The sequence below is a fragment of the Poecilia formosa genome, unplaced genomic scaffold (genome assembly GCF_000485575.1).
Source record: "Poecilia formosa unplaced genomic scaffold, Poecilia_formosa-5.1.2 Scaffold56, whole genome shotgun sequence".
NCBI lineage: Eukaryota > Metazoa > Chordata > Actinopteri > Cyprinodontiformes > Poeciliidae > Poecilia > Poecilia formosa.
In genome coordinates, this window is record NW_006799995.1 from 2,526,055 (window position 1) to 2,547,279 (window position 21,225).

General features: G+C 37.9%; 1 protein-coding gene across 11 annotated transcripts in view; it reads left to right on the top strand.

Annotated features, from left to right (window-relative positions):
• Positions 1 to 393: 393 nt before the first annotated feature.
• Positions 394 to 21,225, top strand: part of ubr4 (ubiquitin protein ligase E3 component n-recognin 4) — a 47,804-nt gene continuing 26,972 nt past the window's right edge. For 5 of the 11 annotated variants that reach the window (XM_016672094.1, XM_016672104.1, XM_016672100.1 and 2 more), the window contains exons 1-37: positions 394 to 533; positions 3,313 to 3,410; positions 3,534 to 3,637; positions 3,817 to 3,946; positions 4,090 to 4,235; positions 4,412 to 4,511; positions 4,606 to 4,747; positions 4,876 to 5,000; positions 5,444 to 5,568; positions 6,062 to 6,121; positions 6,265 to 6,455; positions 6,970 to 7,069; positions 8,203 to 8,340; positions 8,616 to 8,733; positions 9,236 to 9,277; positions 12,306 to 12,493; positions 12,616 to 12,772; positions 12,855 to 12,940; positions 13,065 to 13,234; positions 13,940 to 14,219; positions 14,797 to 14,929; positions 15,054 to 15,133; positions 15,233 to 15,361; positions 15,517 to 15,699; positions 15,822 to 15,944; positions 16,031 to 16,260; positions 16,366 to 16,484; positions 16,587 to 16,684; positions 16,875 to 17,032; positions 17,162 to 17,368; positions 17,471 to 17,572; positions 17,645 to 17,745; positions 17,961 to 18,348; positions 18,489 to 18,552; positions 18,738 to 18,929; positions 19,199 to 19,269; positions 20,603 to 20,795. In XM_016672094.1, coding sequence (XP_016527580.1) covers positions 409 to 533; positions 3,313 to 3,410; positions 3,534 to 3,637; positions 3,817 to 3,946; positions 4,090 to 4,235; positions 4,412 to 4,511; positions 4,606 to 4,747; positions 4,876 to 5,000; positions 5,444 to 5,568; positions 6,062 to 6,121; positions 6,265 to 6,455; positions 6,970 to 7,069; positions 8,203 to 8,340; positions 8,616 to 8,733; positions 9,236 to 9,277; positions 12,306 to 12,493; positions 12,616 to 12,772; positions 12,855 to 12,940; positions 13,065 to 13,234; positions 13,940 to 14,219; positions 14,797 to 14,929; positions 15,054 to 15,133; positions 15,233 to 15,361; positions 15,517 to 15,699; positions 15,822 to 15,944; positions 16,031 to 16,260; positions 16,366 to 16,484; positions 16,587 to 16,684; positions 16,875 to 17,032; positions 17,162 to 17,368; positions 17,471 to 17,572; positions 17,645 to 17,745; positions 17,961 to 18,348; positions 18,489 to 18,552; positions 18,738 to 18,929; positions 19,199 to 19,269; positions 20,603 to 20,795 — 5,196 coding nt within the window. In that variant the 5' untranslated portion in view covers positions 394 to 408. The remainder of the gene's footprint in view (positions 534 to 3,312; positions 3,411 to 3,533; positions 3,638 to 3,816; positions 3,947 to 4,089; positions 4,236 to 4,411; positions 4,512 to 4,605; positions 4,748 to 4,875; positions 5,001 to 5,443; positions 5,569 to 6,061; positions 6,122 to 6,264; positions 6,456 to 6,969; positions 7,070 to 8,202; positions 8,341 to 8,615; positions 8,734 to 9,235; positions 9,278 to 12,305; positions 12,494 to 12,615; positions 12,773 to 12,854; positions 12,941 to 13,064; positions 13,235 to 13,939; positions 14,220 to 14,796; positions 14,930 to 15,053; positions 15,134 to 15,232; positions 15,362 to 15,516; positions 15,700 to 15,821; positions 15,945 to 16,030; positions 16,261 to 16,365; positions 16,485 to 16,586; positions 16,685 to 16,874; positions 17,033 to 17,161; positions 17,369 to 17,470; positions 17,573 to 17,644; positions 17,746 to 17,960; positions 18,349 to 18,488; positions 18,553 to 18,737; positions 18,930 to 19,198; positions 19,270 to 20,602; positions 20,796 to 21,225) is intronic. The other 6 variants (XM_016672099.1, XM_016672102.1, XM_016672103.1 and 3 more) reach the window with 4 other exon arrangements.

Consider the following 21,225-nt stretch of genomic DNA (forward strand, 5'->3'; position numbering starts at 1 on the left):
TAAATTATTGAAACATTCCTATAACAATGGAAGGAATTATTTATTTTATTTTTTATTTTATGAAGGCGCTTCTAATCTTATTTATATGATCACAAGCATACAAATGCATTTAGCTACTCATGGATGCAGTGATGTGTGCCATTTTTAAATGCATACAGGCACTACAAAGACATAAATCAAGCAAGATCAAATTACAACACAAAACCAGCAAAGATAATTGTATCAATACATAAATAAAAGTTATGGGCATTAATTTTTGTACAAGACACAAAGTTGAACCGAAAAGAAATATAATATAAACACATCAAATAACGCATATTTGATGTAATTTTGAGCGACGGAGCGCCCCCTGTGATTTACCTTCACAGCCTCTTCCTCAGCAGTTAGTTTTTTCTATGGGATTTCAAGATGGCGTCGAGCGGAGGAGAGGGGGAGCACGAATGGACAGCGGCAGTGCGACCGCTTTTATCAGCTTCATACACCGCTTTTGAAACAAAGGAGCTACCTCAGCTTATTGGCTCTATAATTAACAGGTAACCGGTTACATGTCAGTGTGTTGCTTGTCTCTGTTATCACCAAACCGCCCGTGTTCATCCCGGACATAGCCTCAGCTTAACTTGCACTGGTATCGAGTTGGTCTCCAACTGAAGCCAACATGCTAGCATTTCCTAACTTGTTTAAAATGGGTTTAGCTTGCACCGTCAGATACGTTGCTGGCAAATTGAGACGCCTGCCTTTCAAAGGTGTTAACGTTCCTTTTAACATACCACTGTTGTTCAGTAAACGCTAAAGAATGCCGCAGTGTAGCGCTTTTAAAATATGCTTCATCATTAGCTAGCTAACCGTGGGCCTTCAACTCTGCACTCTTAACGTAACGTAGAAACGCTGCTGTCAGAGTAATATTGGACCATGTCAGCTGAAGTAACCAAGTTGAACCAGATTGGGGTTTGAAGCCGAACTTGTCTGGTACGGTCAAACGCAGATATGGCAACTATTAGCTAAACTGTTAAAGGTTGAGAATTTGGTCTGCAGTGTTTCTGTTTTGACTAAAAGTAGGCGGGGACAGCTTTTCTCGGCTAGTTTTGCTTCTTCATGTGACTTGCTTTAGGCATATTGTTGGTAAAAGCATTAGCTTGACTATTTAACGTCAACGGGATCACCGCTAAGGGAGTGTCAAGTCAGTACCGCTGAAGCCAGGCTGTCACCTGAAACCCCGAGAGAGTTTTAACCTGGAGCGATGCACCCCGGGACTTTGAAGTGAAGAGTTTCATTTTCCTCAGAAACAAATCGTCAATACGTGCCGTCACTTGTGCAGCGGGGCCTGAAAGTTTCTTATCAAAGCTTCATTAACACTTTTCTGTAGTTGGTGTCTTCTGCTCTTTGAGCCTGTTTGTTTTTCAAGGCCCCAAGCAGGCACAAAAAACGTACTAAAAATCCAAGTTATGAGAGTATTGATGTAAAAGGAAACAGTCGTTGTTTAATCCGTTGTCTACTTTAATGATTCACTTGACAGCTTTTTGGGACTCAATGTAACATATCCTCAAAGAATACTCCTGTATTATGTTTCTGCAGTCTTTGTGTAAATATTTCATTTGACTGAATACTTTTGCTGCTGATGCTGTTCATGTATCAGAAGTTAATGTTTGAAGAAGACGGCTGTTTACTTTTTATAGGAATTGACCAAAACTGTGAAGGTAACAAGATGGCAAAGTGACAAAATAACCAGCAGTCATAAACACTTTTACTATGTGAATGTGATTTCAGTTCATTGACACTTAAGTAATTTGTCTAAGAGTAATTTTCTTGCAGCCATAGATTTCACTCAGTTGTCTTGTGTAAAATATCTGAACTGTTGCAATTTTTGGAGTTAAAATCAACCCACTTCCACCGCACTTGAGCGGCCCGTTCTCATTATTTTCCCATTACAGAGAAGGCCTACATGAACAGTCATATTTGTAGATAAATTGGGTTTACCAATTGAAAGTTCCTCAAGCTCATGAAAAGGAATGTTACACTTAAGCAATATAGCAGTGGCTTTTATTTATTTACATTTTTAGAAATTGAGAGAGGTGGTACCAATGATTAACTGTTACTTAATAGTTAAAATAATTAAAGATTTATTTATTTTACATTTTACCACAAAGTTATATCAAAATAATAATAATAAAAAAATTGAAGCTCAGAAGCTTATAAAACTTTAATGTTGCTTGGTCCAAGAGCTACAAGCAACATGGTTTTGGCTAAATCTAACACACACAATTGTTTTTTGACACAATAAATAAACAACCAATTTAATACAACATTACAGTTAAAGTTGGTGTAGGTGTTAAATTATTTTGTCTAATAGAGGCTGTGTGGGTTGAAGAGGACTGCCTAACTACAAACACTATGATATTTGGACTGAGTTTTACATCTGAGTAATATATGTAACATGACAGTATGTGACTACATTCAGCCTGCAAAAAAAAATTGGAAATATTTTGTGGTCACAGTATTGCTGTACACAATATACATACTGCAAAGAACTTTTAATCAAGTACCAAGTATTTATGGTACCTATGCCTACAATGCATTTTGTGACATTTGTTGTTTAAAGCAGTTTAGTTTTAAAATGTTATTAAGAAACTAAAGCTGAGTTGTTTCATTGCCAAAACAGGAAATGTCGGCCTAACGCAACTTTTCCTGTAAAATCTTCATTAGATGAAAATATTTAACTTGAATTCTTTTTCCAGTAGCTGGATAAACTACTAATTATCTGGGGTCTGCTTGAACTCAAAACAGAAATACACTTTTTAATTATTTGTTGTATTATATAATTACTGCGACATTGACCAAAATTATTGCATATCTTCCTTGCATTGTGCAGCCCTTGCCTTCGTGATCATTTGTTATTGACTGTTTATATATTTGTTCAAACATGAACGACGACGCAGATAATCAGTTTTTTTAGCAGTAGCATTATATTCTCCATTTTGTGGAGTAACAAGCTTCAAACCAGAAAGTTTATGAAAAAATATTCCTCAACCTGAGCTGCTGAAAACACCGAGGAGGTTTCTGCATCCTTAGTGCAACTTTGTAGTTCTGAATTTTGTTTGGAATGAATATATATATGTGTATTTTTTTGCTGTATCACATTTCATGAAAACATCAAAACAAAGAGGTTTTTTTGTTTTGTTTTTTTTTTTACAATTTTTTTGAGGGCATTACATTCATGACTGCAAATTTACGCTAAAATTAGGGAAGACGCTGTAAATTTCCAATCAAATTCCCATCTTGTGGTTTGTTACATGCTGTCCCACCTTTTATTTGCAGTGAATCGGACATTCTTCACCACGACAAACAATATGAGCCTTTCTACTCCTCATTCGTGGCTCTTTCTGCACATTACATCACCACTGTTTGTGGTCAAAGTACGTATACTTAATGTTCTGTTTTGTGTTAGGGATAAGGCGCTGTCATTCTAAATGAATAAATCGAATGAATTTGACTGCGTTTCTGCAATCTTGACTCATTATTTTGTTTTTATTTTCCAGTACCAAGAAACCAGCTGCTGTCGGTGGCTGCAGCGTGCAAAGTACTCATCGAATTTTCATTGCTGCGATTGGAGAATCCAGATGAAGCATGTGCTGTATCACAGGTCAGATTTTTGAAAAAGTGCAGGAAGAAAATGTTATTATTTTCAGACTTCATTCAGTGGTTTGTTATGTTGTTCTGAAGAGACAGACTGCTTCTATCTGCCACTTTAATTCTGTATAAATTAACGCTATCCAATTTTTGTTAGCGTATTGCACTTACATTGTATTATTTCTTCTACAGAAACACCTGATTCTTCTAATAAAAGGACTTTGCACTGGCTGCAGCAGGCTGGATCGCACAGAGATCATTACATTTACCGCTATGATGAAGTCTGCCAAGTTGCCTCAAACTATCAAGACCCTCTCGGACGGTGAGTAACCCAGAGCAAACAAAAGTCATTAGAAAACTTTTTTTCTTTTTTTTTTTGAAGAAAATAAGCAAAATCCCAATAGAGAAAAAATGTCTAAATTATTTGTGACTCGTATAAAAGCGTGTCTTCTTTTATTTGTCTAGTGGAAGATCAGAAGGAGTTACCCAGTGTTGTGAGCCCTGAACTTCGACAAAAAGAAGTGCAAATGAACTTCTTTAATCAGTTGACTTCAGTTTTTAACCCGGATCTTACCACCATCTTGGCTTCACCATCAGCAGCGCACATGCAGGTCAGTGTGATCCATTGATAACGGTTAAAGTTAACCAAATTGATATTTAATTAACCCATATTAAACTTGTTCTATGTAGGGAATTTCCTGGTTTACATCTGTTTGAATGCTTTGTCACTGTTTTGTTTGGAAAAAAAGCTCATCATACCCATTTCTCAAATCCCCAAATTTTGCAGGCTGAGAGTGACACAGACGACCAAACCACAGATCAAGCTGTTCAGGCCAAAATGAAGAATGCGTTTGTCTCTCAGAATGTGTCGAGCTTACAGGAACTTGGTCAGTAGTTCCCCATCAGATGCAGTGCAGTAACTTGGGTTGTGACTAATTTGCCTGTAACAGTGTGTTTGGACCCTGTGTTTGTGCCTCCCAGGTGGATCTGAAAAGTTACTACGGGTGTGTTTAAACCTGCCGTACTTTCTACGTTACATCAACCGGTTCCAAGATGCGGTTTCAGCCAACTCTTTCTTCATCATGCCGGCTACAGTGGCTGACGCCACTGCTGTCCGCAATGGGTACGTACTTATTCGTTAAATCTAATCTGTGATTTGGTTTAGAATTATAGAAATGTCTCTGTGTATGCTTTGAACTCTCTACATTTTTCTTTTTTTGCCTAGTAAAATTATATAAAATTTCTGTCTAGATTTCACTCGCTGGTGATTGATGTCACTATGGCTCTGGACACACTGTCCCTTCCTGTACTGGAACCTCTGACCCCAGGAAGACTACGGGATATGACTGTGCTGGCCCTTAGCTGTCTTTATGCCGGTGGGTGTGAAACGCATTTGGTAAAAATAAAGCGAAACGTCTCTTAGCTCAATCTTTTATAAATTCGATCAACTAAATAAAGATTGACCCGAGGAGAGCCAAGTTTTGGAATGATCTTCAGCAGACAAACATTTTAAGGCAATAGACCTAACATGCTAAATATTGTGCTGAAGTTTCTTTGCCACAATCATCAAGAGCAACTGACTGCAACCAGGCTGTCTGCAAAGACATGACAGAAAGGACACAGAAATGTCTTCTGATTTCAGTGTCTTTTCTGGTCTGCATGAATATAAAAAAAGAAAAGTGTGAAGAATTATTTACATTTCCAGACTTTATTGACGTCTTCTTCCTTCTACCCTCACAACCTTCCTTTGTTACGAACGTCTTTCTGTCTGTTTTTTTATTGAATTGCTGAATCTAAAAGTACTTTATGTGTTTTGTAGGCGTGAGTGTGGCCACTTGCATGGCAATCCTTCAGGTGGGCAGCGGATTGCAGCTTCGCTCTGCCTCTACTGGAACTAAAGAAGAGGACTACGAAAATGACGCTGCCACCATTGTTCAGAAATGTGTAAGTGCCAGAAGTACAAAATTATTGCAGCTCATGATGGTTTTGCCAATGATACAATAGGAAACTATTGAAACTAAAGCTCTTTAAATGGATCTGTGTGTGTGTGTTTTTTTTAAACACAAAAAGTCTAGTTTTTTATTTTTATTTTTATTTATATATTTATTGATCCATTTATTTATGCTTTGTGTTGTAATTCACTGTGAAGAAATGCTGATAGACTTGCATAGCAGAGTTAAAAAAACAGCAGTGTAAATGGACAAAATTACTTATTTATTGCAAATCATGTGTATTTTGAATTTAAATAATCGGTTTTAAAAAGGCTTTTAATTTAGGTTACGAAAACTAAACACTATTTAGTTTGGCCAAACATTAAATGTAAAGAGATGCCAGAGTTTTTAATACAGTTTTTTGTATTCTTTTATTGATGCTCTTGCTCTCTTTTCCCTTTTGAAACATAAAAAATATTACAAATACAAAATCTGTGTTCTAACAGTTGGAGATCTACGAAATGATTGGGCAAGCAATCAGCAACTCTCGCCGAGCTGGAGGAGAGGTGAGTGCCAGGTTTGAGTAGAAAACTAGAACAGCTGAAGAAACGTGTGCCCTGCACTTTCTGTCCTTTACATGATGAATGCCTTTTTTTTTATGTTCAATTTAAGAAAAGATGACGCATTTTGTGACTGTGTTGTACTTCAGCATTATCAGAACTTCCAGCTGCTTGGAGCCTGGTGCCTCTTAAACAGCCTGTACCTGATTCTGAATCTGAGCCCGACCGCCCTGGCAGACAAAGGCAAAGAGAAGGATCCCCTGGCTGCTCTGCGTGTCCGGGATATTGCTGCTCGCACCAAGGATGGCGCAGGATCGCCAAAACTTGGCCCTGGCAAAGGGTGATTTTAAATTATTAAAATAAAATAAATACCTATGTGTACAGTTGAGACCAGCATGACTTAATATCCCATGTTCAGTTATCTTTTAATTTTACAAGCATGTTTCTGCTGGCTGAATATGTTAATGTTTTAGAGTGATTTAACCAGAGTCCCTGGAGAGTTGGTGGAGAGGAATCCCTCCGGTCTCACAGATTTAGAGCTCATCACCAAAAATAAATCATCAAAAATAACAATGGAAACATGCAAAAAGCTGGTCAGCAGTTATAAGAAGAGCTTGATTGCTAAAAAATCTAATAAATGCTGGAATCTATTACATATTTTATATTATTTGTTTAGTTCTTGGTTTTGATTTTGACCAATTTTTATATATTCTTAAAACAATCCTGGTAAATGGGTCTCATAAAAAATTCATTCTATAAAAAGCAATTACGAAGCAACTACTTAGAGATTTTCTGAACAGTTTTGGTGTGCAAATTAATTTTTGCTTCTGTTTTTGTGCTTGTTTTTTCTCAAGACACCAAGGGTTTGGAATATTGTCTGTGATACTGGCCAATCACGCCATCAAACTTTTGACCTCGCTCTTCCAGGATTTGCAAGTGGAGGCTCTGCACCGGGTGAGTTCCCTTCTCAACGGTCAGGGTTGTTTCCTATTGTATCGTTATCTTATTAAATGATTGTACTGCTATTTTTTAATCATACATCTCTGATGCCGTGGTGTTATCAGCAGGAGCATTCATGAATAATCAAATTTTGTTAATTTTAAGAATCCGTTACCTCCAGAACGCGACATTTTACACCTGATTAGTTGAGGTGAAGAAACAGCTCTACATTCTGTAGGGGGGCAAAACAATTTTAATTTGAAGTGAATTTTCAGTTACTAATAAATGACATTTTACTGTTGCAAAGTGATTAGGAGCCTGATAGTCTTGTTGCAGGCGTGACTGCAAAATTGAAAGCAGTAATTGCTCTGAAAAGGTGTCATTTAATTCTTTTGGACGTTTTTAGGTAAAGTTAAGAGCTGCCTGGGAATGTTTTTATGTGTTACTAGGGGGTTGCTTTGTTCTTGATTTAACCACCAATGACTGAAAATAATTTTCAACTGTCTATTTATACTCTACTGTAACGAGACGCGGTGCAAGAGATCACTCAGCACTATTTTTGGCTTAATCAGGGATTATGTCAGTTCATGTTTTGTACGAATAAACTGACCCAAATGGAATCACAAATGATAGAAACTATGTAAAGCGTACAGAAAATATACATTTACTTTGTATCAGATATTTGATTATTAATCTCGATAATTTACAAAAACATCCAAATACATAGACAAACAGAAACCCAGGAACCTGAGTACAAGTGGCAACATGGGAGTGAGAAATGGGGGTGCCAGGTGGCAAGAGGTCGAATGACCCAGCATCTTCTGAGAACATTTTAGCCATCAACACTTGGTTCTCGGTGTTAATAGCTAAAATGTGTTTAACATAAGTCTTTAACGGTTTTGGTTTGTGAATGTTCTGTAACTCTTGCCAAGTCGCATACCGTCTTTAACAGCCAACAAAATGAAGATGTGCAGGTTTGCAAACCAGTCAAGTTAGTATTCACGGACTCCTGGTAGGATTTACCGAGTTTCAGTGGTACAACATTTTGCCACACAACTCAGAAGCATATGTCATGTGCAGAATTAAATATACAACTAAACACTGTGAGTAATGTTTCTTCTTTATAAACACCTTCCCCCTTTCTGCAGGGGTGGGCAAGTGATGGACCACCAGCCGAGCTCAACATCATGGCACAAAGCACTTCAATCCAGAGGGTCCAAAGGCTCATCGACTCTGTTCCTCTGACAAATCTTCTCTTCACCCTCCTCTCCACCTCTTACAAAAAGGTGCAGATTACAATATAGTTTGAAAATACTTGGGGAAAAAATTTGATGGTTTTCATAATGTAGCTTCACATAAAGCAATAGCTAAAAGGATTCATTGTAACCAGAGAAGTATATTGGCCTTTAAAACAATGACGTAAAACATTTTTCTTACCTTTTTTTTTTCTTTTTTTTTTTTCATGTTTTTGTTGGGGATTTGTTTCAGAACACAGGAACAAAGCACACATACTATTTAGATGTTTTAGTTAAGGCTCTGGTGTGTTTGCTTTTTCTTCCAGGCTTGTGTTCTGCAGCGCCAAAGAAAGGGCTCAGTCAGCAGTGATGCCAGTGCGTCGACAGATTCAAACACCTACTATGAAGACGATTTCAGCAGCACGGAGGAGGACAGCAGCCAAGGTACTTTATTTTTCTGGATTCAGGAAAAGCATCAACACTTCAGATGGCCTAACAAATGCTAGAATATATTCCAATAAAGCAGTTTAAATTTGCAAAAACACTGAGTGGATTTTAAGTCATAGGGAAGCAGCAGCGTATTTGCATGCATAGTAGGAAAAATAAATACTATGGGAGACCTTTGAGATGAAGGGAAATGTTTTGCTGTTTAAAACAGGACTTTTGTTTAGAAATTCTGGTGGGTAACTACATGATTTTACTATCTGAAAATACAGAAAAAAATGTTCTAAAGCAAGTACATTTTTGAGATTTAAAATGGTCAAATGACCGTGGATTTTGTAGAAATAAAAAAAAAACTGTTTTCTTTTTGTTTGTTTTTTTTAGCTAAATGTCAGTCAGGAAATGGCAGCAGTAAAAGATAAATACATATATGCACACAGTGATGTTCATTTTTCTTCCCTTCCTTAAACAATGCCAGTTTAGTTGACAGTGTTTACTATTTCAGCAGAGAGAAGAGAGGAGAAGACAAGTGCAGCTTGTGTCTCAGGTCAGCAGTTTTCTGTCCTCAGGTCAAAGACTTGGTGTCCACATCGCTGTCTTAGATTCATTTTCTTTTTTTTGTTATGTTACACAAATTAGGCTCTTGAGTTATCAACCTAATCCTCTAAAAATGATTAAGCCAGAGATGAACAGTCATGTAAAAGTAAAAAAAAAAAAAAAATACTATAAAAATAGTATTTTCTTGTGATTCTTATCAGCTATTTCACATTGTTTCTGTCAGAGGTTCATCTGTGGCTCGCTGTCTTTCAAAGGATAATACCAATGCTCCTAAATGTGGGTGCTTATTAAATTTAGTACGAAAACAATCATTAGAGCTGACTGATAAACTGAAAGTAAACGGTATTGTAATCTACAGTGAAGGAGCAAAGCTCCTTGTATGCTTGGAATCTTTTTCTTTTGCTATCTATATTTAGAGCACTTATCTCTTCCAATCTGCGGCTATGATTACCTCGCTGTTGTTTTTCCACAACCGCATGTGACAGAAGAACAGACTGTTTATTATCAGAGCATAAAACATAACCTGGATTTTCACTGGGAAAATTGCATAACGCTGTTCAAATCGCATGGTCTGTTGATATTTAACAACGCATGTTTTCTAAAAACTAATCAGAGTCTCCGGTTTGAAACTGGCATTATTATTGGTAATAATGAGCAAATACTAACCTACTTGTCTAATGCAGCTCTGAACTGTATTTGATCATTTTTTGTCACATTTCAAGATAAAAAAAACAAATTAACAGGTAAAACACCAAAGCCGATGTGACTTTACAAGTCCTTTAACGCAGACGTGTCATTTTAGTTTTCAAATTTTAACCTTTTGTTGTTATTGAGGTAGATCTGGACTCTTGAATAAAACAGAAGAACCCACATCAAAATATTGGTATCATTCTTGAATACAGTCACTTTAAGTTGTACGTGAAGGTCTGAAACACAAAATGCTTCATCTTGCCGTCACCTAAAAAGTTTTTGATTTGTGTTTTGCATGCAGATGTGAAGAACAGCTTGATGTGATGTTCTTTTAAAAACATAAAAGCTCTCTCTCTCACTCTGTCTCTCTCTCTCTCTCTCTCGCTGTCTCTCTCTCTCTTTTTCTCTCTCTTTCTCTTTTTCTCTCTCTCTCTCTGTCTCTTTTTCTCTGTCTCTCTTTCTCTCTCTCTCTCTCTCTGTCTCTCTTTTATTTTTCTGTCTTGAAATGACCTCACTGTTGTCGGGTAGCATCACCGACAGGCTTGAATGTTTTGTGTGTTGTGGGTCAGAGGTCAGACGAGAGGGTTGGCATGATGGAGTAAATTGAGGCTTAAATTTTCAAATGTGGAGGGTTTGTGTTGGTGGTGGAATTATTTTATGTTAATGGATATATTTTTATGTGGATACGATTTACCAGGTTGTTTGTTTGTTTAAAAATGTGAGGGTCAGTTTGTGGCCAGTTTTCAATCATTTTTTTAAAGCTCTGACCTGCTGAAACCATCTTTGTCTGATTCTAATTTCTCCAAAGGAACTATAATATTAACTTGCCTTATGTATGTCAACAACTATTGAATGCTCACATTAGGAACAGAGGCAACCAGGCTCAACTCTGTTTGAAATGCAGTTTAGTTTTAGATATCTTTTTGTGCCTTCTTTATGTTTCAGCAACTGTTTCATACTAAAGATGGCTAACTTGGTCTTCTTTCCTTAGCAACAATATCAAAGCCAAAGAATGTTATTTTCTTGGAAAAGCTTAGCTATGATGTATTTACTGAGTAGAATTAACATTTTTCTAGTAATGAAGGACATTATCTGATCTCAATACTTGGAAGGTTCTTTGTCACAACTCATCTTCTTAAAACATAATAAAACTCTATGAAAAATACTATAATAAACTTATAGATTTCAAAACAGACACACTTAAGAAAAGGGGGAAGAGGGGAAGAACAAAACCCTTTTTCCTGAGATGAAATCGGACGAAAATGTCCTGTTTAGCTTATTTAAAAGTACTAAAGAAAATGTATGTAACTGGATTAAATAAACATTTAGTCTGATTTAGAAAGGGACCAATTTTGTTTTCATACAGCACTGATCTGAAGTTTGAGGTTAAAGTCATTAAAAGAACTTGTTTGCCTGAGCAGCTTAGGCATCCATTTACACAGATGGAGAAACGTTTGATTAGACACAATGCCCTGCCTGATGAGTAACCTAAAATAACATTTAAGAAGTTGACCAGTTTTTGTTCATAAAGTGGAGTTAGCAACAATCTATCATATTTGATGGATATTTTTCGTGTTATGTCAGATCTAAACTCCTGACACATTTTTGTCTAAATTATGGCCCCCATTTAATAATACGACACCGAGATGTTTTCATATTTGTGAGCTAGAGGTCGCCTTGTACAGTAACGAGATATGTATTCTGCATAAAGTGTTGGAATGTGACCCTAGTATCATTTGTCTGAATGTTGCCTGTGTCACAAATGCATGAATAAGAATGTGCTCAATCAGAAGCTGCTATTAAACAGTTTTTAGAAACAGAACATTACATGAACCTGATGGTGAAAAACATATTTTAAAGAAAGAAAACTAAGAATTTAATCTATGGAACTGGTTGTTCAAACATTTAAGGTCAAGAAATACAGCTTTAATTTCATTATTTTGCTTTTGTTTTAATACGTAACCTATGCAAACAAATACAGTTGTATTTAGCATTAGCTTAGCAAAAAAAAAAAAAAAATTATTCTTGCAATCTGTTGCAGTGCTATTCAGTTATAAATTCGTCCTTATTCTTAGTTCTGTGATTATTTGAGGGTTAGTACATTAAAAAAACAAAAAAACAAAACAAAACAAGAGTATTCACTATCTACTTTGGTCCTTGGCTGTTGTCCACTGCTTGTGCTGCGAAAGATGTCATGAACCACAATGTGAAGCTTTTTATGTTTTCTATTGTATCCCCACAAATGGCTTATTGTAGACGTGGAACATGTTTTCTTTTTCAGTTTCACTTGAAGCAATGCAGTTAAATTACCTGAATTTCTTTGGCAGATGACGACAGTGAACCCATCCTGGGACTGTGGTTTGAAGAGGCCATTTCACCGACCAAAGACAAAGTGGCTCCTCCGCCCCCTCCGCCTCCCCCGCCCCTGGAGACGTCACCCAGACTCAAGAGCCCCAGCAAGCAGAATCCAAGCGAGAACGGCAACATTTTAGCAGGTCGGAAGGATCCAGAAATGGTAAATCACCTCTATTTTCATAAACTTTTAATAAAATTGGTCTATTTCCTAAGAGCTTATAGATGTTTTAGTTTTTAAGCGACATCCTGTGGTGCCACTCTGAGCCGTAACCGTTCTTGTAGTTCCTCAGTTTGGCCTCCAGCATTCTGAACTTCATCACCACCTCAATGCTGAAGTCCAGGAACAACTTCATTCGCAACTACGTCAGCGTCTCTCTTACAGAGCAGCACATGGCGACGCTTGCCAGCATCATCAAAGACGTGGATAAAGATGTCAAAGGTATGCTTTGCCAAACAATACACGTTTTTGTTCATAGCTTTACAAAATATGAAGAAGAGTGTGTCATGTTTTTGTCTCTCAGGTTCCTCAGATGAAGTGTTTGCTTTAGCTCTGTACCACTTCAACCACACCCTAGTCACCTCAGATCTTCCGTCTCCGGTTTTGCAGGCAAGACATTTTTTTTTATGCTTTACCATTTCCTAAAGATTATGGGACATTTGTACCCTATAAGTAAAAAGCAATGGATGGTGAGAATATATATATATATTTTTTTGCATCTTGTCTTTCACAGAACACCCTCCTGCAACAGCTGGGTGTTGCTCCCTTCTCAGAAGGTCCCTGGCCTCTGTACATTCACCCTCAGTCACTGTCGGTTCTCTCCAGACTTCTCCTGATCTGGCAGCACAAAGCCAGCGTGCAGGGAGAACCAGATGTGCCGGAGTGCATGAAAGTTTGGGAAAGGTAGGATTATCATCGAAGTATTCATCTGTCCCTATCATGGAGTGGAATTTGTAATTTTGTCCTGCACCTTATTGTTTTGTTTTCTCCTTTTTTTGTTTTGTTTTTTACATTGCATCATAAAATGTAGAAAACTATTTTTCATCATAAGTATTGGTTACAGATTAATGGTTGAAGCTGAACTGTAGTTATCATCACAACCAGAAGATTTTTAAAGCAATTTTGTTGCTTTGTGACCTTTCTGATCGACTTATTGGTTTTATTTACTCTTTAAAGCCCTGATGTTACCAGTACTCGTAATGTGTTTTGTTTTCTCGTACGTTCAGCAAAACTGTTAAAGTGATGTCAAAATAAATCCAGAGTAAAATGATCTCCATCTCCAAAGCTCTGCAAGAACAAAATAAATGGCTGATTTTGTACATAATTGCGTTTGCAATGAATAAGGTGGAGTCCATCTGTGCCATTACCACACTTAGCCATAATATGTTAAAATGCAATCAAAAAAATAAATAAATAGGGCCAGTTTTTTATTTATTTTCTTTTGGCAGTAATGTTTATAAAAGGGTTTAAATATTTAATAAAATAAAGACATAAACATGGGGTGTATTATTTCTGTAATCACACATCACATTATTCCACTTTACTCATGCTTATTTCCCTCTCTTTTGTTTTTTTTTCCTGTTTTTTTTATACTGGTCAATACTCCAGATTTCTAGGAACCTTGAAACAGCACACAATCCAGGGCTCTGTCCAGTCAGAGGACGACCTTAATGTGGAACACCTCCAGTTGCTCCTGCTCCTTTTCCACAACCTGTCTGAGCGCGGTCGACGGTCGGTCCTCACCATGCTCACCCAGGCCATTGTTGAAGTGGCACAGAGCAGAGACTCCCAGCTGAAGGCGGTACCCCTGAACCTGGCCCGGTTGCTACTGGTTTTTGATTACCTGATGCGTCACTACTCCAAAGCTCCCTTATACCTCTTTGAGCAGGTTAATACTTTATTTAACTAATTGATTTTTAATTGAGTGCGCAGATTTGACAAATATTAAGGCTCAATGCATGTCTTAAACTGGAGCACCCAAAGTTTGGTCCTCAGGACATTTGAATAATTTTGCAGTTCAAGATGGTGGGATAAATTTGTCCAACCAGTACATCGCAGATAGATTCTTATTTAATATTTTTTGGTGCAAGTGTTTCACCAACAAATTGAATTTCCTTAAGATAGAAAATTTTATTTAGAATACAAAAATGTTTTATTTACTTTTTTGTTTTAATTTAATTTCATAGTAAATGCAACTAGAAATGAAGTATAGAAAAAGAGTGACTAATGTGCTGTTTTTGTTCCTGAGAATAAATAAAAGTAGTTTCTAGATAAAAAAATAAAAAATAAAATTCAATCAGTTCATACAATTTTGGGGGTAAATTCTGTTTTTTTTTTTCTTCTAGACATTTAGGATCTATGGTTTTACACATTCCTTTTCTACCATAAGTGGCCTACTTTGTTCTTTTCCGTAAAATATTTTACTTAGTTTAAAAATTAATCGGCTTGATGACCTTTCATTGCAGGTGCAGTACAACCTCCTCACTCCGCCCTCCGGCGGACCGAGTTCTGTTCAGGAAGGTGGAAAACGTAGCGGTCTCCCGCTTTACTATGGATTCAAAGAGGTGGAGGAGAACTGGGCCAAACACTGTTCAGCAGGTACATCCTAAAAATCACCTAATTTTCTCCCAACTCTTTTTTTTTTTTTTAAGTCCAGCTGCTCTACTGCTATTACATTAGTAAATCTCTTCAACTCCAAATTCATTTTAAATATTTTTTTAAGATTCAAATGTTCAGCCCAAGTTCTACTGTGTGCTGTCGCCTGAGGCATCTGAAGATGACATCAGCAGGTTGGATAGTAAGGTACAGTTAACTTTCAAATCCTTTCAAATCCGCAGTTATTAATAATACAGTTCACTGTAAATACCAGTTAATGACGCCTCTTACTATTCGTCTTGTCAGGTATTTCCAAAGCTGGTCAGTGGAGCGGTTAAATATGATGAGCTGTATGCGTGGCTGGTCTCACTCCTGGAAGCAGGCTCTCAGTTTGATACAGCCAGAAGACAGGAGAGCAAACCAGTCACTCCTGTGGTGAGTTCACCATATCCAAGCTGAGCAAACAAGCTTCGGCTGATATTTTATTGAAGTTTTATGATAATATTTGAGATACCATTAAGAAATATGTCATATTGATGTCTTTGTAAGCTCATTACATGGTCGCCTAATGCTGTTTGAACTCGACACAGGAGGCCTGCTCCCTTCAGTACTACTTCCTGGTTCTCTGGAGAATCCTGGGAGTGTTGCCACCCTCCAAAGCTTTCATGGAGCAGCTGAAGACCGGCTGCAGCGACCCCAGTGAAAGTGACATCCTGCATACGCTGCGGTGGTCCTCACGTCTGCGGGTGTCTACGTACGTTCACTGGATCAAGGTTGGTTTCAGCCTGAAAGTATTACTGCTGAAAGTATTACTGTACAACACCACACTAAAGTTGTGCTGATTTATCTTTATTAACTTGTGGTTTTTGTGGCATTGTTCTGCCTGCGTCATCAGGAGCACTTGGTAAAGCAGGGAATGAAAGCAGACCAAGCGGCATCTCTGGTTGAAACGACGGTATCAAAGTGCAGCACCGTGAAATACGATGTGGAGCTTGCAGAGGAGTACATTGCCAGACAGGTATTAATTACAACCATCTCTCTTTGTTCCTTAAACAATATTTTATACCAACGGGTCTCCCTTTGACAAAAAATATTCTGTTTCAGATTTCCACCTTTTCAAGTGTTGATCCGAACGTCGTCCTCCCACTTCACCAGCTGCCCTCCCTGCAAGCTATTTATACTCTGGATGCAGTCATCTCTAAAGTCCAGGTTTCATTAGATGAACATTTGTCCAAGGTTGCAATTGAGGCCGACGCCCACAAGTCCTCCGATGTCACAAAAAACTTGCTGCCTGCTACACTACAGCTCACAGACACTTATACTGCCTTCACAAGGTAAGAATCAACCACTTGTGGAAGCCATTCTAAGTTTGCTCATGAATCATATTTTCTTAAATATGAAAAGAATATAAGAAGTCTGATTTGTCTTCTCTTTACCAGATCCTACCTCCTGCTAAACATCCCAGAGGAAGGTGAAAACAAGCTGACTGATGCAAAGCTCCAAGGTTACGCTGCAGTTCTGTCCATTGGCTCCACACGCTGCAAGGCCAACCTGCTGGGTATATTTTTAATTCTTTTGAACTCCAGGCAAATAACACAATTGCTTTGACAGCTCTGTGTAATATATCAGATTTAATCTAATCTTAAATTAAACTTTACAGGTCATAACTTGATGCAGAACTTGCCATCGGCTGTTCAAACGGTATGCGAGACTTGGAACAGCGTCCACACTAATGAGTTCCCCAACATTGGCTCATGGGTAAGTGGAGAAACTTCTTGTCTTTTTTTATATAATTCAATTTTGGCCAGAGCTTTTTAATTAAGATTATTTTTATATATCCTTATATACAGTGCTTTTGCATGTATTTAAATATGAGGAAATTAAATAAAAATTGTACCAAATATTTCTGTCACTGAAATAAATTTGACCTTTTTTTTTTCTCTCTCAGCGAAATGCGTTTGCTAATGATACCATCCCATCCGAGAGCTACATCAGTGCCATCCAAGCAGCTCATCTGGGGACTCTGAGTTGTCAGTCTTTGCCTCTGGCCTCTTCTCTGAAACACATCCTTCTCTCGTTGGTTCGCCTCACCGGTGACCTCATCGTGTAAGTTGCAGTTTCTTTATGTTAAAAAAAAAAACAAAAACAAAAAAACGAAAAACTTTAGTATCTTTATGAGACTTGATTTCTGTTAGCCGTCTCCTTTTAATGCTGTTGGTCATCTGTCCCTTTTAGTACAGAAGAGCTGAATCCCACTCAGATTGTGAGCACGCTGCTGCCCCTGTTGCTGGAGAGCAGCACAGAGTGTGTAGCAGAAATCAGCAGCACCTCACTGGAGCGCATTCTTGGCCCGGCAGAGTCTGACGCCTTCTTAGCCCGCATCTACGAGCGTCTGGTCACAGGATGCTACAATATCATTGCAAATCACTCAGACCCTCACAGGTATACGACAGGAGATGGGATTGGGATTGTAATATCACAAAAAAATATTTTGTTGTGTTGTTGATGAATGCAAACGGAAATGGTCTCTGATGTATTTTTCAGTGGCCTGGATGAGTCGGTTCTTGAGGAATGCCTGCAGTATCTGGAGAAGCAGCTTGAGAGCAGCCAGGTCCGAAAAGCGATGGAGGAATTCTTTTCATTCAGGTATCGGTTCTGCTGACGCTGTAGTTAAGCTATATGTAGCATCTTCTTCTTTAACATGTGTTTCTTTTTCAGTGGTGAGCTTGTCCAGATTATGATGGCCACAGCCAATGAAAACCTGTCTGCAAAGTTCTGCAACAGGGTGCTGAAATTCTTCACCAAGCTCTTCCAGCTCAGTAAGTTTATTTTGAAATAACAACCAGGTATCTTAATGCTCAGTTTTGATCAATTAGAAATTAAAATAAGTCTTAATATCTATATGGAAAGCAAGAACTTACAATATATAATAATTTTGTAGGCCTAAATGAAACAAATGGAGGAAGAATTGTAAAATCTTAGGTTATAAGCCAAATATTTCATAGTAATGTAATTAATATTTTATTCTCTACAGCTGAGAAGAGTCCAAACCCAAGCCTGCTGTGTTTGTGTGGTTCTCTGGCCCAGCTGGCCTGCGTGGAACCGTCTCGCCTGCAGTCCTGGCTGACCCGCATGACGGCGACGCCGCCCAAAGACACGGAGCAGCTGGAAGTGGTGCAGGAAAACCGACAGCTGCTGCAGCTGCTCACCACTCACATTGTGCGTGACAACAGTCAGGTTGGCGAAGGAGTCTGCACCGTCCTCCTCAGCACACTTATTCCCATGGCAACAGACATGTTGACCAGTGGGGATGGAACGGGTTTCCCCGAGCTCATGGCCATCATGGCAACTCTGGCCAGTGCCGGGCAGGGGGCCGGCCACCTGCAGCTTCACCGCGCGGCGATCGATTGGCTGACAAGGTGGTAAGGAGCCACTTTTATTCACTGAAAGGCCCTTCCAAATTTTTCACGAAACATATTCATTTGGTGACTGCATATATCTGAAATATTTCAATGTACAGGTATTTGTACATTAATATAAAATTTGTATATTTTTTTTGCAGCAAAAAGTATTTGACACAAAAGAATGTGGTGGAGAAAGTTAGCACCAACTTATCTCATGGAAAGGTAATTCTCCTTTTTTTTAAAAATTTATTTATTTATTTTTTTTAACTTTTTTTGGTAAATCATCCAAATGTCTAAAACGTTTATGTAATTGACTATATTTATTTCATTTGTTTATAAATAATTGTGTTTATGCTCTCAAGCATGTGGCAGCTTTAATTAATATTGTGCTTATCTTGCATTCTCAGCATGCCGTAATGCTAGAATGCTCGTGCCACATAATCTCCTATTTGGCCGATGTGATGAACGCCCTGCGGCAGAGCAGCGGTCAGGGCACCTCGGCTCTGCTTGTGGAGGGAGAAGAGAAAGCAATGGAAGTGGACTCAGACTGGGTGGAGGAGCTGGCAGTGGAGGACGACGATTCCCAGGCAGAAGACTCTGTAAGACGTCATGCTTCACCTCCGGTTTTATTAAATAATAATAGTAGAGTAACTTTTGTATCTGAATGGGTTTATTCTTATCTTTTAAAACTTCATCTTTGGGTGCACAGTAGTTCTAAAAAAATGTAGTTAATTTCTAAAAACATTTCAACGTTTTTTGTCATTTATTTCATTCTGCAGGACATTATTGCTCTGAGCAGGATTGATTTTGTATAGTATACAACAAAAACATAGAAATAAAGTGTTAACATGTTGTTGTTGCTTGACAGGATGAAGACTCGCTTTGCAACAAACTCTGCACCTTCACCATCACTCAGAAGGAGTTCATGAACCAGCACTGGTAAAGACAAATTTGTTTCCACTAGTTTGCTCTTAACTTTGAATCAAAACAACTTGAAATTATAACCCATATATTTTACATTTCCTAAACAATTGCCAAACCTTTTCTCACACTTCAAACTTTTTGTTTATCAAGATAATGCAAGCTATCCATCTTATTGCTCACCAAGCCTTTATCTTTATCAGAATATGGCTGCCATATTAATGTGACACTGGCTGCTTAGTGAAAATACCTTGATGCATAATGTAGCATTAATCATAACGTTTATTATGAAATGTCTAAGATTTTTTTATATTCATAATTTTCAAACTAAAGCATAAATATAGTCTAAAGGTCATTAAATACAATAATAGTTTAACAGCTTTTCCAGTTGTAGTTTTAGCACTGTTTTATCCTCGGCTCACACCAGCACTTTCACATAGAAAATGGGTTTAGTGTTTAACCAGGACTGGTGCTAAAGCCAGTTCACGACTGAGAGTCATGCGAGGGAAATGTCTTTACATCATAGTAAATGATCTCCTACCCTGCTTTGTTTTTTTTTTTTTGTTTTTTTTTGTTTGTGTGAAATAAATGAAACCACAGAGAAAGTCCAAACACACAAATTGAACTAATTATACCTATATTTCTTCAAACAAATACTCAAATGTCACAGCTTTGATATATTAACTGTGTTTTTATCAAGAGAAGTGCTTCAGTCTTGTTTAGTTAATATCTCATCTGCACAAAGAGTGCTGGAAAATGTGAGATTTTTTTAAAAATTTTTTAGCAAGTCTTGTTTTCACAACCTGGCAGTATTTAAAGACAGACCAAGTCTGAAGTAATATTTATGGACTCAGTAGAAATAATCAGCTGTTAGCACAGCTTATACATCCACCTAGTTATTCTCAGAGACAAGTGATTATAAAATGACTTGGGGGAAGACAATAAACAGTTTATTATTCTGATGCTAATATGACATTTTACGATTGTATTGTTTACAGGGTTTTTATTTAAGAATTAGACCAAAACAAAAGCCAGCTCACAAAGCATATATGCAGCTCACAAAGTTTAGATGACCACCAGCATCAGTTTGCAGCTGGACCAGAGCCAGAGTTTGGCCTGGTGGAAACAAGAACTAGCAGTAGACAAGCACTGGAACCAGTTCAATGGAAACACTTCCTGTGTCATCTCCTTATCAGGACAGTAGGAACCCTGAGACAGAACATTTTAATGCGTTTCAAATCGCAGCTTGTTCAAACCTCAGAACACGTCAGTAGCGTTAACCGGCCCATGCTTAGTTGCTGCGCTAATGTACCAGACGTTTGACGTTCATCTGTTGTTTTTCCTGTTGTAGGTACCACTGTCATACCTGTAAGATGGTAGATGGGGTAGGTGTGTGCACAGTGTGCGCCAAGGTCTGTCACAAAGACCATGAGATCTCCTATGCCAAATATGGCTCTTTCTTCTGTGACTGCGGTGCCAAAGAGGATGGCAGCTGCCAGGTGAGACCGAATACCTCAGGTCATCATGGGAAGAGAACAACAGCGGTAACTTTGGTTTGCAAGTCATTCCCCCATTGACTTCCATCCAATCATTTCATTTGATCAGGATTATAGCTAGTCCACACCCATGGCCAGACCTAAAATGCTACAATTGCCTGCCCTTGTGTTTTAGCATGTAGCGAAAAGGCCAGCTTTCCTAGTTAACCTCTAATGTTGGTTTTGTAAATGTGCATGCGAAGAGAAAGCCATCCACTACATGTTTCTGTGTTTATTGTTTATTGTGGAGTAGCAAAGACCTGCAGTGTTGTTTGTGGATTGTGTTGTCTGCTTCCATGTGTGTTACAGTTGTCAATAAGAGCTTGATGCAGTTTCATGTATATAATTATTATTTTACTTTTGTGGTTGTTTGCACAGTTTTCTTATGTTTTAAAAGAGTAACAGTACATGCTACTAGCATGCCTAAAGTTAAATTTAG